Source organism: Syngnathoides biaculeatus, chromosome 13 (genome assembly GCF_019802595.1).
Source record: "Syngnathoides biaculeatus isolate LvHL_M chromosome 13, ASM1980259v1, whole genome shotgun sequence".
Taxonomy (NCBI): Eukaryota; Metazoa; Chordata; class Actinopteri; order Syngnathiformes; family Syngnathidae; genus Syngnathoides; species Syngnathoides biaculeatus.
In genome coordinates, this window is record NC_084652.1 from 8178697 (window position 1) to 8202866 (window position 24170).

A 24170-nucleotide genomic window follows, 5' to 3' on the forward strand; every position below is an offset into this window, starting at 1 on the left:
ATATATATTCTTGGAGGGAAAAATACTATTTAAAATTCAATTCTCACCCGATTAAACCATTTTGCTCGAAAACAGTACAACTTAAAATGTTGAGTGGTTTTACTTTCTAAAAATGTTATTATACAGCAGGTAGCACTTTTTTGTTGTTTTGTTACAGCTAATAGAAACAGCAGTTTGACCTTTGACCCCAGGTCGACTCCGAATACAACCCAAAAACGCTTTGCGTTCCGCTCCACTTGTATCGATAAATGCGAGGTGCTCTCTGCAGTCTACCGATTGCTTTTTGCTTCGTCTTTCCGGAATAACCCGACCATCCGCTGTTGTTTTCGACCTTCCAGCGTCTGCGAACTGACTCACCCTTACACACACGCACGTTAAGTAAGCATCTTTGACTTCTTAAGGTTGAATTGGCAGATTGTGTGAATTCAATCTTGAGCAAGACCAAAATCCCAAATTGAATTTCTGTCGTGTGGACCGCAGTATTAACGATGTATAAGTAGTGCGGCCAACGTGATTGCTTTCGAGATCAAGTATCCAACGCAACACGTTCACCGAGTGACATTCAGTTGCAAAACGTGTGTCGACTTGCCCGTGTAAATGAAGTACTACTGTCGAAAAGTAACAATATTCAGACTAGTGACAAATTGTCTGTATATGTGAAGTGCTAATGGAGGATTTTCCCACACATAGGATAAAAGAGGGAAGGACAGTGGGCGTGGGGGGGGGGCACGCCCCCCGGTTCCACTGCCTCTGGACATCTCCATGATGAGTTTTTGCTTCTGCGTTATTTTTTTTTTTTTTTTTTAAAGATCAGGCACAGGTGTGAAACTCAAGGCCCGGGGGCCAGATGCTGACCGCCACATGATTTCATGTGGCCCGTGAAGGCAAATCATGTGTATCGACTTCTGTGATTTTTGTCAAATCTGGACGAAAATTTCAAATTGTCATATCATAAATGATGACGTTGAGATATTGCAAGCATTTTTGTGTTACCAAACATCAACAATAGTTGAAAAACCCATTACCCTTGATTTCTGATTCCAAAACTCGTTGATACTTTTTAATGTGTAATTTAATATGACGGGTCAATTAAAGATTTTCATGGTTCTCACAGTTCTGAGGTTCGGGGTTCAATCCCGGACCCGCCTGTGTTGAGTTTGCATGTTCTCCCTGTGCCTGCATGGGTTTTCTCCGGGCACTCTGGTTTCCCCCCTACATCCCCAAAACATATTCATATATACTCTAAAATGCCCCTAGGTGTGATTGTGAGTGCGGCTCGATTAGCGATTAGCTGGCAACCAGTTCAGGGTGTACCCTGCCTCCTGCCCGTTGACAGCCGGGATAGGCCCCGCGACCCTTGTGAGGATAAGCGTCAAAGAAAATGGATGGATGGTTTCAGTCAAAATGGCCCTCTGACAGGAACCGTAACTACAACGTGGCCAGCAATAGAAACGAGGCCAGTATTTGGGATCTATCTATCTATCTATCTATCTATCTATCTATCTATCTATCTATCTATATCTATCTATCTATCTATCTATCTATCTATCTATCTATCTATCTATCTATCTATCTATCTATCTGTCTGTCTGTCTATCTATCTATCTATCTATCTATCTATCTATCTATCTATCTATCTATCTATCTATCTATCTATCTGTCTGTCTGTCTGTCTGTCTATCTATCTATCAATTCAAGCGTTTCTTGATACTTGCATATCTCATAAAAAGATGATTTTTATTTGTACTTTTCTCCTTTCATTTGTTGTTCTCCTATCGAGTGGCAGTCGAGTCGTGTCAAGGCATTTTCGATTCTGCGGTTTTACACTTTCACAGCGGCACGCGAACGCAGCGCGGCCCTGGAGGCGTGGCTTGCGCGACCCACTCAGCAGCAGGTGCAACCGCGGCAGTCGGGACGTTGCTTTCCGCGTGTCGCCTCGATTTATTTTGCCACTTCACCGGATAGTCAACACTTTCGCTGACTCGTCGGTTGTTCGGCAAGCAGCCGAGGTGGCGAAATCACCCAAAAACGAATTTATTTTGAAGTTTGGGTTTTTTTTTTTTAGTCGTCTGAAAGACGTCGAGGCACCTGGACGAGCGTCCGCGCTCCTACGCCAGTGAACTCACGTTATGGTTGTTTAGGAGTCATGGGAGATATTTTTTGCTTTTGATTTGTTTTTTAAGCAGCCCCGATAAAGGCGGCATCATTTGTGGAAGCATTATGGAAGTTACTCAGCGAAATGCAAACTTTTCGCCGCTGCTCGTCGCTTTGTTAGGTGAGTAGTTGGAGTAGGTTTGTGGTGCCTTCAGGTGCATGACTCTCGAATTGGGCTTTACACAGTATCCTTGTATTTCTGTTCAACTGGAACGAATTTCGCTACACTTGTACTTCTAACCAATATTACGGATAACTGCTTATTCAAAAATCGTACCGCTAAAGATGTTTGTGAAATGGTGCGACAAATATGGCAGGAATTGATAAGAATATTGAGGAATTGGGGCTGCAGTGCAAACATTTGATTTGAAGTGACACACACTGAAGCGTGGGATACAAACACAGCTTCAAGTCAAACATTTGCACTTTGAAACGTGGCCTTTTGTGCTTTCTTTTGGTTCCCCCCCTCCCCCGCTAAACCAGAGAGGTTATTGATTAATGAGCTTGCTGATTAATGATTACATTGCTGATAGGGAACAGTAGCGCAACTATTAAGTGACGAGTTCGCTTGAACGCACCACGGCTTTGCTGCCACACAAGCTTTTCCGGTTCTTAATACAAACATGATTATTAGCACACTCTTGCCTCAAAACCATTAATTATTTTTTTTATTAATTGGCATTGTAATAAGCGTGCACATAACCACCTAGTTGTATCGAGGAAAGAAGAAAAAAAAAACACGTAAAGAAAGAATGTTGCGACATGTTTACGTTGCTGCTAAATGTGCAATCTTGATTAATTTCAAATAGCATGTGGTCATTGGAAATTGTTTTATTTATTTTTTTCAAAATGTAATATACATTTTGTATTTTTGGTCCTTCGAAAGTGTTTCACATCTTTTAAATTGAAAAGTAAAAAAAAAAAAACAAATGGATAAATCTCTACGTTTTTGAAAAGTGAATAATTTACTCCTGGTGGAAGATGACTACTTCAATACATTACAAAAAAAAATAATTTGAAAAAAAGATATTTTAATATCCTTAAAATGCCAATATATTTTACATCAACATTTTTTTTATGGTAACAATTGTTTGAACTTTCAAACTAAGACATTTGATCCTTCGATCGCCTCATCAAAAAAATCTGGACTAGACAGGAAATGGCGGACCAATAAAAATATAAAACGCGATAACCTGTCACCAAGCTTTGTTGGGCAAGAAGTCAAAGAATGCCACATGGCCGCATTCTGTTCTGCCGCATTTTATTTTTTTTCTCCCACTTCATACCTGTTGCAACAGACTCAGCATGCAACACCCTGAACACATTATCAAGGCATCTATTAAGGAAATTATTTTTTTGTCTTTTTCTTTTTTAAAGGCAGTAGTTTCTAATTTACTCTAATAATAATAATTAAAAAAAACCCCACTGGGAACGCATCAGTCGTCTTTCTTGGCAGGCAAAGCCACATTACAATGTATGTACTTTTTTTAATATATATATATATATATATATATATATATATATATATATATATATATATATATATATATATATATATATATTATATATATATATATATAATTTTATTTTTTTTTTTTACCAGTGGCGTGCGCGCACGGCGTCTTCATCGAGCCCCTCCGCGCCGTCACGTCTCAGCGCTCGCTGGCCGAGAGCGCCACTCGGCTGCCGTGTCGCTACCAGGGCGGCGTGGGCGAGAAAGTGGTCCAGGTGACTTGGTACAAGGAACTGCGTGACGGCACCAAGGACCAGATCATCACCGCCCACTTCTCGGAAGGACACACGGGTAGGCAAAGTCGATTCAGCGTTACGGACGATTTGTTATGCAGTTATTACTGTTTTATGTCAGGCCATTCAACAATTTTTGGTCATATTCGCTCACATGGGATGCAAAAATCGCTAATGTTTGAAAATGTACTACAGTATGTGTGTTGTTTCTGAGGGAACCCATGAAGTTGTCAGAATGACCCCATCATGGCCGCTTCAAAACACAATCGTTGACTTCCTGTCTTTTCTGGCATGGCAGTTTCAGGCTTAGGATTTTTTGTTGTTGTTTTTCTATTTCATTTAATACAGCTGTGTTTTACAGCAAAACATCAAAGTCACCTTGTTTCAGCCACACACAAAAATGAAAAGTCAAATGTTGGAGAATTTCACCCCTGTCTAGTACAAAACATTATTAAATTATTTTTGAGGGTCTCCGGGCACTCCAGTTTCCTCCCACATCCCAAAAAACATGCAACATTAATTGGACGCTCTAAATTGCCCCTAGGTGTGATTTTGAGTGCGACTGTTTGTCTCGATGTGCCCTGCGATTGTCTGGGAACCAGTTCAGGGTGTACCCTGCCTCCTGCCCGTTGACAGCTGGGATAGACTCCAGCACTCCTTGCAACCCTTGTGAGGATGAGTGGCTAAGAAAATGGATGGATGCATAGTTTTTGAGGGAACCCCGGAAATTGTCATCATGACCCAAAATTGCCTCTTAACACCAGAATGGCAGACTTCCTGTGTCTTTTTGGGCATGGCGTCTTGAAACTTTTTTTTTTTTTTTCCTGTGAGTCTTCTTCTGATTTCATGTTGGCAAGTGCAGCTGTCTTCTGGATTTGAATTTATATAAAAATAAAAAGTTCAGAGAATATCAGCAAATGTACGATTTCAAAGTATCAACCTTCAAATGCTTCAAACCAAAACGACAAACTTCCTGTATGTTTTCTGCCATGGCTTCTTCAGATTTTTTTTTTTTTTTTTTTTTTTTTGGGGTGGGTATCTTCATGATAGACAAGCCTATCAAATTTCATGTACCGAAGTGAAACTGTTTTAGTGGCATATTTTTTTTTTCTTCCAGTATTAGGGGGAATGCCACTAAAATGTACATTTTTACTAAATTGACCATAAAATGTCCTCTTTGAGCCAGAAAGGTTGACTTCCTCTTTTGTTTTGCCGCAACAGTACTCATGACATTATTAAATGTCATGTCGTTACAAATCCCCCCCCCCCACATGTACTTTGAGACATGTAGGTTTTTTTTTTTTAAATGTGAGATGTTACACTGTGGCGACCCCTAACGGGACAAGCCGAAAGAAACTTACTTACTTACTTTTTACTACTTCCTTCCGACAGAGTTCGGACGCTACGCGGGTCGCGTGAGGTTCGAGAGCGACAAGCCCATCGTCAACTCGGCTCTCCTCATCCCCAACACAGAAGAATCTGACGACGGCACGTACACTTGCCACATTTCCACGTTCCCCAACGGAAACTTTGAGAGGCGCATCACGCTGACCGTGTGGGGTGAGTTTTGAATTTGACATTTTCTTTATATTTATTTATTTTTTTGCTGAATCCAGATGTTACGTGGTTGTCACGTCCTCAAGCAATGGAGGGGTTTTGAAACCCGCGGCCATTAGGTTAACAATATAAAAGTAAACGTATTTGAAACATTAAATAAAGCAGGGAAAATAAAAATGGCAATAAGGATGAGTACCACAAAAAAACAAATCAAAATATTCATATAAAAATGATTACTTTGTATTTTTTCTATTAAAGCAACTAATAACATCGTAAATGCACGAAAAATACAGTTGAAAAATAATTACTATAAATAAAAAAAAATCACAAAATCGTGTATTGACAAAATCCAATAAATAATGAATGGAAAATTAATTAAAAATCTGCAATGAAAAAAGTAATAATGCAAATCCATAATTAAAATCAGCAATACAATAAAAGTAATGAATAATGCGAATCCATAAATAATTAAAATCATACCCTAGTTGATTACAGCTGTAGTTTTTTTAACTATTCTATAAATAAAATGAGTTTTTTTTTTTAATTATGTTATGACATGTCTGGCTTTTTACCCAAATTATCAAAAGCAGCTGGCAGTGTTGCGGGTATAAATTTTATCTTGAGTTTCTGTTGAGTCAGCTGTTTTTTTGTTTTGTTTTTTCCTCCACTTTCTTTGCATCCAAGGCAGAAAGGGCTTGGTTTGTTTTTTTTTTTTTTTTTTTTAATGCTAACTTCCTGTTCAGGGCTGAAAGTTTTAAGACTGCGCGTGAATCATCGTCACGCCGAACCAGTCTGTGATGGAAGAGTAAGCGTGGAAAAATGTTTATCTCCAAACGATACAAGTGACATTCAAGTACGGGACCTCCTTCGTCATCTCGTCAACGTGCAGGCACGTGCACAGATAGACTCTTAGTGGAGATCCAGCACAATATGAGCCATAACCCCCAAGCTGAGATGACAAAGTTGCACAAGTGTGCACACCCTCTGGGGATGTAAAAATGAACCAGTAGCAAAGCTTACATTATGTGCCACTATTTAAAGTGGTTGACGCCAAATAAAGTTCAGATATTCTGGTAGGCTTTTTCTTTAGCAGAAGTCTGAAGGTTTGTTTCTTTAGTGTGGTTTGTTGTTTCATCTGCATTTTATGATTTTTGCTAAGGGTTTTGCTGGCCTTTATTTGGCTTTAGCATCTGTCCCCAAATGTCAGCACGCATGCTGGTGGCGGTCTGAGCACTCCCAGTGCTGAAAGGTCTTCTTCAGGTTAATTTTTGGTATTTTGATGCATTGATGGGGAAGTTTCAGACTGGCATGGAAGTAGAAAAATTCCAAAAATTCTACGTGCATGTGCATTAATCCCAAGGGGACTTTTCAACACGGGGGTGCTCAGACCGTCACGCCGGTCAACATTATTTTAAAAAAAGTTTCGAAAAGCCCTAAAAAAATAATCCTACTCGAAAATAGATGATGTAATTAATTGTTGTTGTTTTCGTTGCCTTGACAGAGGAAACAAAAGCAGCACAAACAGAGAAAAACATTCACTCTTAAGATGAATCATGACTTAATTCCAGCCTCTTATAATCAGGCACTAATTTGTTATTTTAATTGTCGGAGAAACATAACAGTGTGTTGTAGTCGCCCAACTATTGCATGTGTTAAGCTCGAGAAGGGGCCCCGAGTTCATCTAGAACTGAATCTGTAGACGAAACCAAACTGAAGCGCCTTCCCTACTGTAACCGCCGCTTTGCCATTTCCCTCCCAGTCCTTCCCATCTCTTCGCTGGAGCCGGTGGTGCTGGCGGAGGGCCAGTCGTTCCGCGTGGCCGCCTCATGCCGCGCCGTGGGCCGCCCGCCGCCCGCCCTCTCCTGGGACGCCGCCGTGCCGGGCCAGGTCCAGAACCGCACGAGCGAGGGGGGCTCGGTCTCCAGCTACTTCTCGCTGCACCCGCTGCGAAGCATGAACGGGAAGCGGCTGGACTGCTTGGTGCAGCACCCGGGCCTGGAGCGCCCGCGGCGGATCGCTAATCAGCTGGTGGTGCACTGTGAGTACACCCGCGCTGATTAATAGGTCGCTAAAACTAAAATTGTTATATGGCATCCATATTGCAGGTTTACAGTAATAATGGAGGATTGTACTGAATTGCTGTACTTCCTTTTGATCGCCACATTCAACGGAACCACGTCTTGCGACGTTTAATTACATATCACGTTTAATCATCACCCTTGTGTTTTGATCTGCGTCCTGCAGATCCCCCAGACGCCACCATCACGGCCACGACGGACGACTGGTTCTCGGGTCTCGAGCGGGCGGCGCTCACCTGCGACTCCGCCGGCTTCCCCGCGCCCCAAAACTTCACCTGGACGTGGTGGGACTTGCCGGCACACACGCGGTTACAATTAAAAGGAATGTGTCATGATCCTCGGATGACACGCAACGGCAGTTAGGGAAAGATGCAGGCCAGTTTTTTCTCAAGCGCAGGAGCCGATTGCTAAGCGCTTAATCATGATGTCGTGCTTTAACTTGTACCGTCATCGAGTTAAAAACACACATTAGACGCGCACGCCGGCATCAAACGGTCCGTGGTTAATAGATACTGCAGGAACAGAAGTGAATGTGAACAGCATTCAAATCACACTTTACTAAACAGTTAGCATTAGCGATTATCATTAGCGCGCGAGTGAGTGGGAAAAAAAAAAAGAAAAGCTACCTAGTTCTACTGCAAATCACATCTAATAGTGCCTTAAAATCACTTACAGATGCTCCTATGTCATTTTTGCAACATTTATTAGTGGCCCAACAATGGTTCCGTGTATAAAAAAATGTCTGTGTGAAACCCGGTTCAGGGTGGAGCTGTGACGTGTACAAAAGCAGTAAGAATAGTGAGCAGTGCTGTACATGACTAAATATTTTCTGATGATGATAATAGTAGTAGCATATCAACAATAATGTACTTTGTGTGAACATAAACAGCAGCGGAAATAGTCTGCAGCATTATACAGTGAAGAAAATAAGTATTTGAACACACTGCTCTATTGCAAGTCTCCAGGTTAGAAATCATGGAGGGGTCTGAAATTTTTATCGTAGGTGCATGTCTGCTGTGAGAGAGATAATCTAAAAAGAAAAATCCAGAAATCACAATGTATGATTTTTGAACAAATTATTTTTGTGATACAGCTGCAAATAAGTATTTGGACACCTGAGAGAACCAATGTTAATATTTGGTACAGTTGCCTTTGTTTGCTATTACAGAGGTCAAACGTTTCCTGTAGTTGTTCACCAGGATTGCACACACTGCAGGAGGGATTTCGGCCCATTCCCCCACGCAGATCTTCTGTAGGTCAGATCGGTTTCTGGGCTGTCGCCAAGAAACACATAGTTTCAGATCCCTCCAAAGATTTTCTATTGGCTTTAAGTCTGGAGATTGGGTAGGCCATGCCAGAACCGTGATATGCTTCTTACGGAGCCACTCCTCGGTTTTCGTGACTGTGTGCTTCGGGTCATTGTCATGTTGAAAGACCCAGCCACGACCCATCTTCAATGGTCTGACTGAGGGAAAGAGTTTGTTCCCTCAAATCTCACAATAGTGAGTGCAGTCGGCCTGTCCCATGTTCAGAAAAACACCCCCAAAGCATGATGCTACCACCCCCGTGTTTCGCAGTAGGGATGGTGTTCTCGGGATGGAATTCATCATTCATCTTCTGCCAAACACAGTTAGTGGAATTATGACCAAAAAGTTACATTCTGGTCTCATCTGACCACAAACCTTTCTCCCGTGACTCCTCTGTATCATCCAAATGGTCATTGGCAAACTTAAGACGGGCCTTGACATGTACTGGTTCAGGACAATGCACGGAGTGGAGTTGGACTTTTAAAGGCGGACTAACATGTCTTTGAGGGTCAGAATTCTAGCTGATAGACAGGTGTTCAAATACTTATTTGCAGCGGCATCACACAAATATATCGTTAAAAAAGTCATACAGTGATTTCTGGATTTTTCTTTTTAGATTATCTTTCTCACAGTGGACATGCACCTCCGATGAAAATTTCAGACCCCCTCCATGATTTCTAAGTGGGAAAACGTGCAATATAGCAGGGTGTTCAAACACTTATTTTCGTCACCGAATGTAGCACCTTCCTCCATCTTTGTCATTATTATACACAGCAGGCTAGATGGGATTCATCCCCGTGAAACTCAAGCCGGCTCCATTTTGTTCTCGGGTGGGGTTGTTGGCAAAAAAGGGGGAAGGGGGACTATTAAGTGGTGTGTGTGGTGAAACTGGGGGTAACCCGATCCAACAGTCTCCATTGCGTGCGCTTTCATCCCACCGAACCGACACTTAGAGGGGATGGGCTGTGTTTTTACGGCTCAGGAGCAGCCAAATTGGTGGTTACACTCGATCCTTACCAAAATTTAGAATGAAATTAATGAACCCCCTCAAAATGTAATCAAGTAGATGAAGTTATCACGGCGATTGGATGAGCGTCAGAGCAAGTCGGATAGAGGCACTTAAACGTGAAATCGAAGTAATACATGCCGACTGACTTCTGTTCTTGCCTTCTTGATGGCGGCCTACGCAGGAGGGGCGGGGCCCTGCCGGACGGCGTCACGACGTCCGGAGCGCGTCTAATCTTCGACCGGGCCCTGCGGCTGGACGACAGCGGCCTATACCAGTGCGCCGTCGCCAACGAAGTGGGCGTGGCCAAGGCTGACTACTTGATGACTGTGACTGGTGAGTTTCTGTTTTGTTTTGTTTTTTAGCGTTTTGAGTTCCTGTGACAAACAACTGTTGGTTGTTGTGCTGCAACCTGTCCGCCCCCTTGTGGTGTATCTGAGCAATTGTACTCAAACAAGCACTAGGATCTAAAATGACATAAATGGATAAGAATAGTTAGTTCAATTTAAATCCAGAGTCAAAGTGCATCTGTTTGCACTTTGTCTTATTTTTTCCTCATATTTTTTTTACTTTAATCTTTGTTTTGGTGGGGTTGTTTGCTCTGCTATTTATACTATCACGAAGTTGCAGACAAATGTCTACCCCCCACAACTATAAAATGCTAAGTGTCTCTTGAGTGCACATTTTATTTTAATGTTCTGAAATGTTCCACCATAATTAGCTGGTGAGTTAGTGGGATTTTTATTTTCTGTTTAAATGATCATTTTTTTTAAAATGTGATGTTAAGGATTTTTTTTACCAATTGCATTTAAATTCATGGCTATTTTTTGTTTTATTTTATTTCATTACTTATTTAATAGATTGTGATTGGATTTTCATCTTTTCTCAAAGTATTTTTTTTTAATCATGAAGCGTTTTGATTTGTTGATTCAATCATATATCGGTGGATTTTATTATCTAATCGCTTAATTGTATTTTTGTCACATTTTGATTTTGATCACATATGAGTGATTGTGATTTTAAAATATATATATATATTATAAAAACCAAAATAAAAAAATATGATACTGATCGTACCTGTTCATCCGCTAATATTTGGATTATTTAAAAAAATATTTAAAAACCAACAACTTTTAAAAATGACATCCTGGATTCTCACATCAAGAAAATGAATAAAGACAGGAAATTCCCTTATGGTTAAAAACAAAAAAAACAAAATAATAAGATTTATTGAAACGTCTGTGTAATTAGCCTAATCACCCAATTGATCTGAGAGTGTCATCGGAATGTGTGGGTGTACTTAATGAAGTGTCCAGAAAAAAAGTCACCACGTCTGTTAGCTTCTTTCCTCGCAGAGAAGTCCCAGCGCAAGGAGGCGGCGCCGTCCGACTCGTCCACGCTGATCGTCATCATCGGCGCCTCGGCCGCGGCCGCCGTCCTGGTCATGGCCGTCGTCGTCCTGCTGCTCGTGCGCCACCACAGACGCCGCAACAAAAAGCTAGAGAGGCAGCTTAGCGTCAAAACGTAAGACGTGGCTAATAGAAAGACAAGTAAGGTGTTGGAGGTTTTTCGACAAAGCTGTTTTTTTTTTTTTTTTTCCTCGTCTCAGGGAGGAAATCAACACTTTGACCCGCCAGGCTTCCTTTAGGAGGATCAACTCTGTGGGCTCTGACCCACGAGCACAGGTAGCCAAAAACACACACTTGAGTCAGTTATTTGTGGCTTGTTCTGTTTCTGCTGCATGCGCCACATAAACAGACCTGAAAACCTGAATTGGAATGTTGTCCTTATATTTTAAGATTTTAGCAGATTTGACCTTTAGCATTTGAATTTCACGTAGTCCAGTTGATTTGAGACGTTAATTCTTGTACGCTTCTCATCCCCTCACTAACATCTAATTAAGAAGCTTGCACAGTACTACTATGTCAAGTAATTTTTCAGAATAATACATTTCTATGGATGAAGAAAACAAATCCCAAGTGTTACCAACGAAATCCACTTTTCTTGTTTCCAGTCCGAAGACTATTCTCTGCTCAGATCGGACAGCCGCATGAAAAACAGCCAAGGGTCCCTGGTGAGTCGCCCCCCCCCAATTTTTGACTGTTGTTGGAAAAAATATTAGTCATTTTACAATTTCAATGTCCTCTGCCCCGCAGGAGCGACCCAACTACAAAGACAGCCAGTCCACTCTGGGCGGCAGGTGGGCGCCGATGGGGGTGTCGGAGGGTCCGGGCCGCCCCGTCGCCTGGCACGACGAAAGCGACAACTGCGGGTTGGAAGCGGCCGATTTGGAGACGGACGACACCAGGAGGAGGACCGACTCTTACCGGAAGAGCAGCAACATGTCGCTGGTACTGGTCAGCATCTGTTCAAAAACATTATCACCGTGATAATATTTTTTTTTTTTTTTTTTTATTCAGCATATATATCAAACCTTCAAATTAATTTAAAAATAATGATTTTCTAAACAAATTTTTTCCAAAATAGATTTCAATTTTAGTTTGTATTATACTGTATGTATTATTTATTATTATTTCATTTAATGCTGTTAGCTGCATTTAAAATTCTAAAATATTAAAAAGTCCTAAAACATTTACTTGTAATTTGTGGAATTATCCACCGCTGAAAATTTTCAAAAATACAAGGAATTTAAATATATTTATTGTGTTCATATCTACATATTGATCTAAGTATAGTATATCTGTATTTACTGCTATGTGTGTGTGTGTTTACCGTAATTTCCGGCCTATAAGCCGCGACTTTTTTCACACGCTTTAAACCCTGCGGTGATGCGGCTAATTTGTGCATTCTTTCTAACGGCCGCAATGGGGCACTCGTGCGGAAAATGAGTCAGGCCGGTGGAATATATGTGCCGAGGAAGTGACTTTTACCGGCCCTGTTACCGCTGTGTTACTGGCATGTGATATTTACCGGTAAGTTTTATTTTAACCGGCCCTGTTAGCATTAGTGCTAACTTTAGTGCAGCACTGGCATTAGCACTACCATTAGCGCAGCGCTAGAGTTAGTCTTTCTGTGTACTGTATTTCTCTGTAAAGGAAGAAGTGACTTTTACCAGTCTGTCCCTGTTAGTGTTGCGCTAGCGTGTTACTGCCATGTCTCAGTAATTTTTACCAGTATGTTTTTTTTTTTTAACTGGCCCTGTTAGCATGGCACTAGCGTTAGCATGGCTGCGCTAGCGTTAAACTCTCTTTGTACCGTCTTTCTTTGTAAATATCTCGTGTTTCAATGTGAGCAGGTGCGCTCTGTAGGCCATGAATTATGATATATTTCGATATATATGCAATATATTCAGCATGTGTGTACCATCTCCAACATTGTGTGTGTGGAAACTTGCAGGATTCTGGTCTTCCGTCCTCCCTACTTCCTTTGAAAGTGCATTCGGACGACGCGGTTGGACCGAGATCCCCGTCGGAAGTCGGCGAGGTCTCTGTGCCCCCTCCGGAAGAGAATTGGAGTCCGCCACCCCCGGCGGAGAGGCCGGAGGACGAGGAGGATGGCGGCGAATCGTACCAACTGTCCCAAGCGCTCACAAATCACTTTTACTACAGCAACGGCGTGCTCCGACCCCGCCCCCACGCCAACGCCATCCTTCTGCACCCTCACGGTCAGCTCATATAGACAAGTGAGGCAGGTCCACTCAAGGCGGGATTGGTACTCTCACAGTTGCACAGGATCCCGCAAATCAGATCATTAGCGCCAACAATTTCTACCGCAGGAACTTTAACCCACAAAACTTGGAACTTTTGAAAGACCATCGTGTTAACATTTTTCACTGGGGTCATTTATTGGGGGCCTTCTTGCTATGTGGGGGTAGTACAGTACTATGTAGAAGTCCAGAAACCGCGAGAAAAGTTGCTGTGACAGAAAATCTGCCTTTTCCACCGGAAGAACTTTTAACTTGATACTTTTGGACGACTATTGTGAAGTATGCTGTAAATTTTGTTTCTGTTGGTTATAAGGGTAGAAAAGGGTACTTTCGAGAGGTGCAAGAACCAGGAGAATTGCCGCATCGGAGCCAGATCAGAAGATCGATCCTTTCCACCAAAGGATCGTTACCCTAGAACTAGGAACCTTCAGAGGACCTATCTATGTTTGGAGCAAATGTCTACAAAGTGTAATTTATCAGGGGCAAAAGATGAACCTTTCGCAAAGTCCTGGAACTTTTTGGAAAACCGGTGCCATTTCCAGTGTAGGACCTTTGTGATCTATTGTGTAATTTATCATTACGATCTAGAAAAATTGCAGTGACAGAAGATCTGGTATTTCACCCCGGAACTAAGAACTTGGGCTGTTGTGTGGTTCCACTGTAGGAACTATTCCATTCATTCATTTAGTCTTTTGGATCATTTGGCAGACCAGAAGAAGACCCTGCCTGGTGGGATTGTGATTTTCAAAGGTCCAGAAACCTTTGGAAAACTGCCGTGACAGGGGATCCCGTATTAGTTCTCAGAATAACTTTTTTCCCTTTTGGTGGACCACAGAATTTTTGACTTAAGTCACAAAAAGCTCGATTGAGGAATACTGGGAAAACTGCATTTCCACTGTAGGAAGATCAGCACTGGAACGTGCAAGTTTTGGAAGACCATTGAGCGTTTGCACTTACAGGAGTTCGTGAACAAATTCAGTTCTGATCATTTATCGTGGCCCCAAAACAAAAGGATAGTCCACCTGTTATTTTATTGGAACTTTTTAAGTTTCAGGATCTGCATCTACCAATAAGTAAAGGTTCCTAGAACTTGTCTTCCGTGGAAAACAGTTGTCGTACGGCGACGGTTCCCTTCAACATAACAGGATGTGAAAAGAAACGGATGGGCGTTAACCCGATACGACCTCAGAACCGGAAAATTTCCGGATCGACTTTATGATCCTATTACCTATCAGTGCCTTTCGCTTTTGTATTATTAGTATTTTGACCTAGAGAATTCCATGGTTACTGTTTACATTGTTTCTGAGCTACATGTATGAAATGCAGATGGTGGGAGGGGGGTGGGGTCAAGTGGAGACCGGGCCAAAGCTTGAGTTTCATAGCACAGTGTTGATACCTTTCATTGCGTTACGTGCAACAACTCGAACCGTTTACTTGTAAATGTTTATTCATCAAAGCACAGCATCATCATCTTAAAAAGAATTCTTGAATTGTGACGTTTTTTTTACGTAGATCAAACATTTTTGTCAGGCAACGTTTGACGAAATTTGTTTCAAACTACGCTAAGCTAGCCACGCTCAAGAAGCCATGCCTGAAAAACACGGCAAATCTATAATTTGGGTTTGAAGCAGAACTTTTTAGGGGGTCCTGGACAGACATTCTTTACACAAGTGCTTCGTTAAATTTGTTGTGTTTAAGCGTTTTGTAGACTTGCCCGGGAATTCAATCTGACGGAGAAACTTTATTGGCTGTTGACTACGTATTACGTCACAAGACACACAACATGGCTAAAAATGAAAACTGGCTTTCGGACTACAGGAAGGTGACGCAGAACGTCTCTTGATCCGTCACCAAATGCGAGAACTAGCTACAACTTGGCACATGCGCCGAAACGATGCGCAGTAATGGCTTCTTTGTACTCCCCTTGTGCGGCGAGCGCGCTGACATCACTCCGGGCGTAGTTCGCCTTTAAGAAAAATGGCGTCGGCCGTAGACAGACGCTAAAAATGTTCTAATTTTTCAAGTAAATGCAGTGTGGCGGCAGTTGCAGCTCTCGTCAAAATAAAGTAGTACAATATTCTAAGTTCGCTCGTATTGGAGTCCAAAAAGTTTTGATTTGCTTTTCCATCTGACCACAAATTTATGGGGACTCCTACTAATCATGTACTACTACGCTCAGATAATAACTCTTAACATGTTTTTTTTCTTTAAAATTTTGCAACTGCTTCATTTTGTTTCACTTCACTCGAGCAGTGGAAGTCTGAAGCGCACTGGGAACTTGTGCCAGGCGATATGGCCGAAATTTGAGATCACATTTTTTTTTCCTCCTTAATGACCATATTCCATGAGATTTATGTTGTATTCAAATTAATAATCCATAAAACCGGAATAGAGCAAACTGATTTACACTGTAAAACCAGAAGGTTTATTTAGCAATTATTATCTAAAAAATAAATTGGTATCCCCTGCAGGAATTTCAATATATTCAAAAATGAGTTATGCACCGGAATGAAACTTACCCTACAAAAACGAGAAACTTTAGGGCAAAAAAAACTCAAACGCCAGAATATATTATCCATTTATGGCTATAACGTCAGAAAGTCACTTCCAGAACAATTTGTGTGAAATTCCAGTTTGAACATGTCAAGAAAATTACCGCGGAACAGTGATTGCGATATATTATGTAACAGAATAATTCTGCATACTGTTAAATTGTGCAACTACATTTGTAATCAAATATTATGAGTTCCATATTTGTCATTTGAACTTATTTTTAGGCTTTGGTTATTTTGTGGGCGTCTGTCACGTAATCGTGAGGCGGCTCCTGAACACGGCCAAGAAACCAAGACGGCGGCACGTGACGTCATGCGGAACAGATGCGATGCAGCTATTGTAAATAAATCAACTTTAAAAAAATAAAACACAAGACTGATTCTTGAGAATGCCACACAATTCGGACAAAAATGTTTGCTCAGACGGCAACCCCGGGCATTTTGTGTTTAATATCGGCGATCGCTTAAGCAACCAAGCTAGCTACCGGTTGCTAAAGTAAATATTATCATAACATTTTGTACACATTGTGCAGACGGGATTTGTTTCCAAATGACAGATGTGCCCTTTACTTGCTAGTCACCAGCATCTCCTCCAAGTTATTGGCGGAAGTCTGACAGAATAGCGAAAATTACGGAGAATAAAATTTTTTTTTTTTTTTTTTCCTTCCTTTGAGCATTAATAAAATGTTGATTATATCGAGCTTCTCGAGATATCGCCCAGCACTACTCAGGCCGCGATTCATTGCTCACAATTCATAGCAAACCAAATCGTCCGAGTGATTCCTCATGTCTCGAAATATGTTTAAATTGGCGCACTAGTGTGTCTGTCGTAATTTTCAGTTTTTAGCAAATTTGAAGAACTTGTACTCAACCCATGACCTCTAAATTTGATTTTACGTCATTGCGTGTGGGCGGAGCGATGTGGCAAAGTTGATTTTTGTTGTACTAAATGATGTATTTGTGGAAATTTCCGGTCCCCTTGGTTTTCGTAGGGTCACTGAGGCGTTAAGGCGTCCTTGTGCGTACGCTGGTGCGTGCGCAGGTTGCTCCTCTGGGAGAAGGACTTGCCGCACAGGTCACACGTGTACGGCTTCTCGCCTGTGTGGATGCGCTGGTGGATCTCCAGGTGGCTGACGCGGTCGAAGCTCTTGCCGCAGTACGGGCAGATGAACCACTTCTCCTTGACCCGCCGCGCCGTCGCCGCGCTTTTGCCCAGCCTCTGGTCGTCGAAGATGAAGATGCCGTTGTCCAGATTGAACTTCCCCGAGAGGAAGGAGTTCTGCCTCTCGTCCGAATGGCCGGCCCGGTGGGTCGGGCCAAAAGTCACGGGAACCCTCGAGTGGCTGGACGCGGCGTGTCTGGCGTTGGCGAGCAACCTGTCGGAGGAAGTGTCCAGGATGTCCAAAGCGTTCTCAATGAGCAGGATCTCCGAGTCCACGTTCTGGGAATTGGCGGTCAGGAAGTAGTCCGCCTCCTCCGCCGTGTCGCTGTCGCCGACGGAGACGGACGACCACACGCGGCTTTCCTGGTCCTCGGCGGCCTCTTCCGCGCCGCGGCCCGGCGGCCTCTCAGCGGGGGCGATGCCCTCGGCGTCCGTCACATCCGCCACAATCATGACGTCGTTCTCGTCGTCCTCTTGCTTGACTGGGAAATCCCCGTTGGCTCCGTCATCGTCGGGCGTCCGCTCGCTCGCGCTCTCCCGAAGGGCCGGCGTCACTCTCTGATTGGCTGAGGAGTCCGCCTTCTCTGTGGCGCTCTGTTCAGAAGATTTTGGGACACTGTCGGTGGCTAAACCTGGGTTTGATGAAAATACCAAACAGTGAACCTCCATTATAGTCAGAGACCATATACAAACACACTAAAACCACAGCAAAACCACCTGATATGATTTTAAAACACTTTAATCTTATATGAGCACAAAAAAACTGTACAGAGTTCCCAGCATACTTGCTGTTTTAATGCTTAAGACAACATTGTCTAATTGGGATGTCGCACTCCGCCGCCATTTTGTGGCATCAATAGGCAATTATAACGCTTTACGAGGCGTGACTTGACCCAACATTCAATCTTAAATGTCCCTTTGTTCTTTCATGGCTGTCGTCATAAACGCCAATCCGCACTTCGAGCCTGAAATATTACACCGCGGTAGTTTACGACTATTTAATAACGAATTATTAGAACATCCCTGCAATATGTCAAAGTGACTACATAGCAGAAAGTGCGTGTTTCCAAGCACAGCTGATTTGTTTTGTTTATCTTCCGCATTGGCTGACCCAAAAACAACGTATGGTGGCCCTGGATGGACAAAAGTTGTGGTTACGGTGTCATAAAATGCTTTAATCGATTAAATAATTACATTCCACCTATTTTGACTGCATGAAGTCGATTTGAGCGGATGCGCAAGTGCATAATTATCTAAATATAGTTTATTTATTAGTTTTACCATCAGTGGTGGGCGGCGGCTGGTCATGTTGCTGCTCCCCGCCGGAGGGGCGGATTGCGGCGGGCGACACAGTCCAATTGCACCGCTCCTTCTCCAGGAGTTTCCTCTCCAGAGCTTCCACCTCCCGCTCCCGACGGCGGAGCTCGGCGTGGACCAGGGTGAAGGCGTCCTCCCACAGCTGCGCGATCTCCAACACGGCCGCTTGAGCGAGCGTCTCCATGATGGAGGCTAACTTACTCTGGAAAGCCGCGCCGTGAGCCGGTTGCGTCGACATGGCGGATGATCAAGTATATTAAAACACGGAGCTGTTAATATTAGTTCTTCTGTTGTTTCTTTAGTTTAAATTGGCGAGCGGCCTCCCGGAAATTGCCAAAAACGGACCGGAGTGTGTGGAACGCAACAGAAACAGGAAGCACTCGCGGTCACGTGACATGATTCTACGGCGCCGGCGAGGAGACGAAATTCATCAAAACATCACAAACACGTGACGCGTATTGTACTCGGGGACTTGGAAGGATACCAAATGTAATTATACTTTGCTGTAGGGTTCAACCTCGCTTCTAAGTTACACTTTAGTTTCACTTATTGAAGGAAGCGAATCGAGAAGCTCCTACCCATTTAAAGGTACGTAAAGCGATGCTTTCTAGGTTTGTCCACCAGGTGACGTTGTAGTTTCACTGTAAAGCCACCGTTTTTAATAAATTATGTCTGAGGTTTTACAAAGACGCGCTTGGAGGCGAGTATAAATATCCATTTTGAAATTTACATTGCATCATTTTCGATCCTCAATCGGATCCCGGGTAAGATGGAGCTTGTCCCAACTGACTGGGCGAGACATACATCAAAGACTTCTTGTTTTAAAGAAAAAAAAAAACTTTGTTCTTTACCTACATCATCCCGTTAAAAAAATAAGGACTTATAAGAAAGAAAGAAAAAAGACACATTTTTGCAAATTATTATTCATGCGATTGATACAATCAAAAACATGGACTAAAAATATATAGATTTGTTACAGGGTCAAAACGACTTTCTTTTCTCAAATTTTCATGAAAAAATCAAGATTTCTAATTGTTTTTTTAAATAATTTTTTACATTATTATCACTATTGATTCATAATTTGAAAATATTATCGTGAAAAGAAATTTTTAAATGGAGGGAAGACACATTTGGACTTTTGACTGTCGCCGCAGAGGAGTGTGTGAGAGAAGATTTCGATTGGTTAAGCGCCGTGTCAATCAAAGGTGGGCGGTGCCGCTCGTGCACCCAGCGAGTGGGAAGGCGGGTGAGAGACGAGCTGTCAAACTGCAGCCAACGCGCTGAATTGTTGCCGCGGGCGGAGAAAAACAGCGAACATGCCTCCGCTGGTGGGAAGGAGAATGTTTTAGAAAGACGATTTCAACAACGTCGTCATCTTTGGCAAACGGGAGGAGGAGGTTTTTTTTTTTTTTTTTTTTTGGGGGGGGGGACGTTGTTGTAGTTCTCGCGGTGGGCTGGCTAGCTAGCCAACGTCCGCGCTAGCTTGAGTTTTGTTGACAAACGAGCAGAGGCAGCGAGTTAGCGCCCAACACCCACCCACCTCGGACTTCTAACTTGATCAACGCTTCTTATTCCCCCCCCCCTTTCTTTTCCTCTCTACGGAATTACCCAGCATGAACCACCCTCGGCACGTCCAAGCAGGTAACTCACACCGCTGCGAATGCGAGCTGAAACTTTTTATTTCCTGTCTGGCGTCACACAGCGACAACTTTCATACACATTATTGGTGTGGCCGTCGGCCTGACTTCGAGACGTTTTCGGAGGGCCCGCGGTTAATGGGATCGCTTCGAACGGGTGGCCCTTGGCGGGCTCAAGCCGTCTGCGGCATCTCGATAATAAGTCAACTGACCCCCGCGGAGGGGAGGCTGGCCGTTAATGTTGCCGGAGCCCCCGCGGAATGACAGCTATGCGGCGTATCGTTGCACTTTGGAACCAGATGGTCATCGGATAAGCGGCGGGGGCCGCCGCCGCTGCCGCTGCCGCTGCTGCTGCTGCTGCTGCGGTTCGCCCGTTTGAATGTCACCTTGCTCAGGTATCATGCAAGCGTTTGCTCTTAACGCGTTGAGATCAGGGTTTCTCGAGCCTTTTGGGGTCCACGGGGTCGAGAAATGTTGCCAAGAACCCTCGAAAAGGTGCAAAAAGTACTTTGACTCTGTACTTGAGTAATAGTAGAGATGCATGTGTTGAGGGGGAAAAAAGCCCCTATAAAAGTGTAAAGACTGATTCAACTCTGGATAAATTACATTTAAATAGTAAAAAGGGTTTTAGGATACCCATTTTGAGTATTCGCTACACACAAACAGTTCCTCCCGCACTTCTTTACAATCTTTCATATTGCTCAATGTTTGTATGCTATCAAAAGAAAGTCATATTTCTGCTGACGGCAGCTGACCAGAGGTGGAAAATGTACATTATTTTCTTTAAAAGTGCAGGTACTCGTGGAAAAAAAAGGAAAAGAAGTACCGATTCTTCCCCTGTACTGAGTTAAAAGTGAAACCAATGGAAAATAATACTGAAAAAAATATATATTGCTGTCACTTATATGCAGTACATGTTTTTGATAACTTTGCTAAATGGGAAAAGACTTTAATAACGTGCCCATCATGTTGCAATGTTGACAAGTTTTGGCTTGATTTTTATGGCGTCAAAAAATTGTGTTCCCACAGCTTTTGCTGATGTGAACCTACTGTGGCTGCACTTATCGATGTAATTTTAGAATGGAGTATTCTACTGTTTAGCCCTAACCGAGTAATCGGATAAGAAATGATTTTGCATTATTAAACACCAAGCAATTAATTTTCACTCTTGAAAGAAACGTGCAAGTTTTTATTCCAACAACAACTCAGGGCTCCAAAACTAAGCTGGTTTATTGCAGCTTTGCCGTTTAGTGCATTTACAATATAAGTATCAACTCATATTGTAGAAACAAATAACAATACTGTAATATCTACTTACTGTTGAATGTGTATCGCGTCCAAATCTTTGAAATACCAATTAAATAGGGACGGGTATTTGTCTTATGTTAAGAAACAATAGTTGGTATTTCCTGGAGCAAACCATGTGAGAATAATGAAGAAAAAAGTCAAAATAAAAATACAACAATAAATAGACAAGGTGTGGTGGTAAATTACCAGCAAAGAAAGGATGTGCAAAAGTGAAAACACAAGAGATGAGTTTGTGTATGGATTATTATTTTTTTTTTGTAGGTTCTTTCTTAGTCATTCTTTGAGCTGACAACATCAAACAATTCTCGTAAACAGAAGCCATGGATGGAAAGAGCTTGCGTAGACAAATCTGTCGTCGTTATTTTTCTGCGGTTCACATTTTTCCATGTCTCCGCCGTTCGTTCGATTGAGTGCCACCTTGCTCAGGTTGCCTAGAAACATAATTCAAACTCGCATCCCGGGGGGCCGATCTGCCCCGCCATGGCATTTTATGAGGCCCACGATTGCAAATCACTTGGGTGAACTTGTTCAAAATTGTTCCACAGTTTCAAATCCATCCGTTCATTTTCTGAGCCGCTGATCCTCACAAGGGTCGCTGGAGTGCTGGAGTCTATCCCAGCTGTCAACGGGCAGGAGGCGGGGTACACCCTGAACTGGTTCCCAGACAATTGCAGGGCACATCGAGACAAACAGCCGCACTCATAATCACACCGAGGGGCAATTTAGAGTGACCAATTAATGTTGCATGTTTTTGGGATGTGGGAGGAAACCGGAGTGCCCGGAGAAAACCCACGCAGGCACGGGGAAAACATGCAAACCCCACACAGGTGGGGCCAGCATTTGAACCCCGGTCCTCAGAACTATGATGCCAAAGATCTAACCACATGCTCCGCCCTACCGCTAATTTAAAATGACCATATATATAAAATAATAGCGCCGCACAGCTGGTAAAGCATTGCCCTCACAGTTCTGAGGACCCGGGTTCAATCCCGGCCCCGCCTGTGTGGAGTTTGCATGTTCTCCCCGTGCCTGCATGGGTTTTCTCCGGGAACTCTGGTTTCCTCCCACATCCCAAAAACATGCAACATTAATTGGACACACTAAATTGCCCCTAGGTTTGTTTATGTGTGCGACTGTTTGTCTCGATGTGCCCTGCGATTGGCTGGCGACCAGTTCGGGGTGTACCCCGCCTCCTGCTCGTTGACAGCTGGGATAGGCTCCGGCACTCCCCGCGACACTTGTGAGGATAAGTGGCAAAGAAAATGGGTAGATGGATGGATGAAATAATAGATATTGAGATTTTTGTGTTACGACCCCCATTTTTTTCAGTTACTTGAATAGTTGAACAAATATTTCCTTGACTTCTGATTTCTAAAGTAGTTATCCATCAATTTATTCTCTGTCTTTCATAAAATGATAATGTACCATGTTTTTACAGTCACAACGGCTGTTTGAAGGAAACCCAAAGTACAATTTGGGCCACCAAAAAGTGTTTTACACACCTGTCTTAGAGAATTACATCACAGGTTCTCAAAGTTTTTTGTATTTTTTTTAGTCCAGGGAGTCCTTATAAAGGCAGTTATTATTTCTAGTGTGACACAAATCATACACGGGGAGCCAAAGTAATTACACTGTTTACTTTAGTTAGTACAAGTGCAGGTACTTGTGTGTTTAAAAAAAAATAATAAAAATTCCAGGAACCCAGTTTGCGAACCACCGCTTTATTTGAGAGGTTTTGTCACTTATATTTGGACAAACACCCCAAAACAATGTTGTAAATTCCACGGTAACATTCCCGACTGTCTTAATATTATCAATACTGGAAAACAAACTAAACGGTATTATCTTCTTTCGACTAGTACCGTCCATTCCAGTTCCAATAGTCAGCCAACGGAGTCAGAGAAAGTTCAGAAAATGACCCGGAGAGCAAGTGAACCTATGGAACAAATTCCTCACCTCACCCCCCGAATTTGAAGGCAGTCATTTTTGTTGTTCTTCACAATAGCAAGTTCTCACTGGGAGTACTTATTAAACGGCCATACCTGTACGTGAAACACCATTGTGAGTCACGGGAAAGGTTTTAAACAAGAAACGCGTATGAAAATATTGCTGAAAACAAAAAAAAAAATCAGTAAAAAATGCCCCTAGAGCAAGCGATAACTGAAGAGGTCTAACAGCTCATCACCAAGGATGAAATCCTGCGTCTGACGCCCGTCGATGTGTCGCAAAATTCAGGCTGTAATTTACTGTAAAGGATTAACAACCAAGTATTTAAAAAGTCAGTGTTTGATTTATAATTGTTCATTTGCCCCATTTCGCCTGCGGTCCTTCAAAACGTGGGAGGCACATATAAAAATTGCGATTCCTTCGCCGATCACCTGATTAGGATAAAAATAGCCTGAAATTGTGTGACGTGAAAGCACATCGTGTTCATTTTATTTCAAATCTATTACGACGGTGTCTAGAGGCAAAAACATGAGAACTGTGTCCATGTCCCAATATTGACAGTACTGACTATGTTAAAAGTAAAACATGGTGAATTTGTCTCCGCTAACTGGAGTTACTAACTTACATTATGACAAAATGTACAATGAGGAATGGACGCACGGTCATTAAGCAATAAAAATGGGGAAATAGTGCAGCCAGTGATAGCGATCGGCAACAGAATTGCGCAAATGA

The 24170-nt window shown here is 42.6% G+C and overlaps 3 protein-coding genes across 9 annotated transcripts in view; 2 read left to right on the top strand and 1 right to left on the bottom strand.

The window, feature by feature from the left end:
• Positions 1–1828: 1828 nt before the first annotated feature.
• nectin4b (nectin cell adhesion molecule 4b) lies at positions 1829–17041 on the top strand. Of its 4 annotated transcripts, none has more exons than XM_061838951.1 (11): positions 1829–2275; positions 3758–3958; positions 5293–5460; positions 7217–7495; positions 7702–7819; positions 10033–10184; positions 11189–11372; positions 11458–11533; positions 11863–11922; positions 12005–12205; positions 13206–17041. In XM_061838951.1, the coding sequence occupies exons 1-11, from the start codon at positions 2221–2223 to the stop codon at positions 13485–13487; spliced, it is 1776 nt and encodes a 591-aa protein (XP_061694935.1). In that variant the 5' UTR covers positions 1829–2220; the 3' UTR covers positions 13488–17041. The 4 variants fall into 4 exon arrangements, with proteins under 4 accessions (XP_061694935.1, XP_061694937.1, XP_061694939.1 ...); XM_061838953.1 differs by having other exon boundaries at positions 11204–11372; XM_061838955.1 differs by having other exon boundaries at positions 1831–2275; positions 11204–11372; positions 12005–12199; positions 13206–17039.
• Positions 17042–17061: 20 nt separating this feature from the next.
• On the bottom strand, positions 17062–18935 carry LOC133510710 (zinc finger protein 286A). The gene is made up of 2 exons (XM_061838956.1): positions 18511–18935; positions 17062–17861 (listed from the first exon to the last, which is right to left on the bottom strand). The coding sequence occupies exons 1-2, from the start codon at positions 18782–18784 to the stop codon at positions 17062–17064; spliced, it is 1074 nt and encodes a 357-aa protein (XP_061694940.1). The 5' UTR covers positions 18785–18935.
• A 61-nt stretch (positions 18936–18996) lies between these two features.
• tesk2 (testis associated actin remodelling kinase 2) overlaps positions 18997–24170 on the top strand; it is a 31724-nt gene continuing 26550 nt past the window's right edge. Inside the window, exon 1 of one of the 4 annotated variants that reach the window (XM_061838948.1) lies at positions 18997–19134. The gene's annotated coding sequence lies outside the window, so the exon portion shown is untranslated. Of the gene's footprint in view, positions 19135–19765; positions 20188–20262; positions 20579–24170 lie in introns of those variants that run through there. The other 3 variants (XM_061838950.1, XM_061838947.1, XM_061838949.1) reach the window with 3 other exon arrangements.

Bases quoted from the DNA above. Each gene is read 5' to 3' on its own strand.
- LOC133510710 (XM_061838956.1), bottom strand. From the start codon at position 18,784: ATGTCGACGCAACCGGCTCACGGCGCGGCTTTCCAGAGTAAGTTAGCC. The intron at 17,862-18,510 runs GTAAAACTAATA...CATCAAACCCAG, and splicing joins GCCGCCGCCCACCACTGATG to GTTTAGCCACCGACAGTGTC.
- nectin4b (XM_061838951.1), top strand. From the start codon at position 2,221: ATGGAAGTTACTCAGCGAAATGCAAACTTTTCGCCGCTGCTCGTCGCT. The intron at 7,496-7,701 runs GTGAGTACACCC...TGCGTCCTGCAG, and splicing joins TAATCAGCTGGTGGTGCACT to ATCCCCCAGACGCCACCATC. The intron at 11,373-11,457 runs GTAAGACGTGGC...TCCTCGTCTCAG, and splicing joins AGGCAGCTTAGCGTCAAAAC to GGAGGAAATCAACACTTTGA.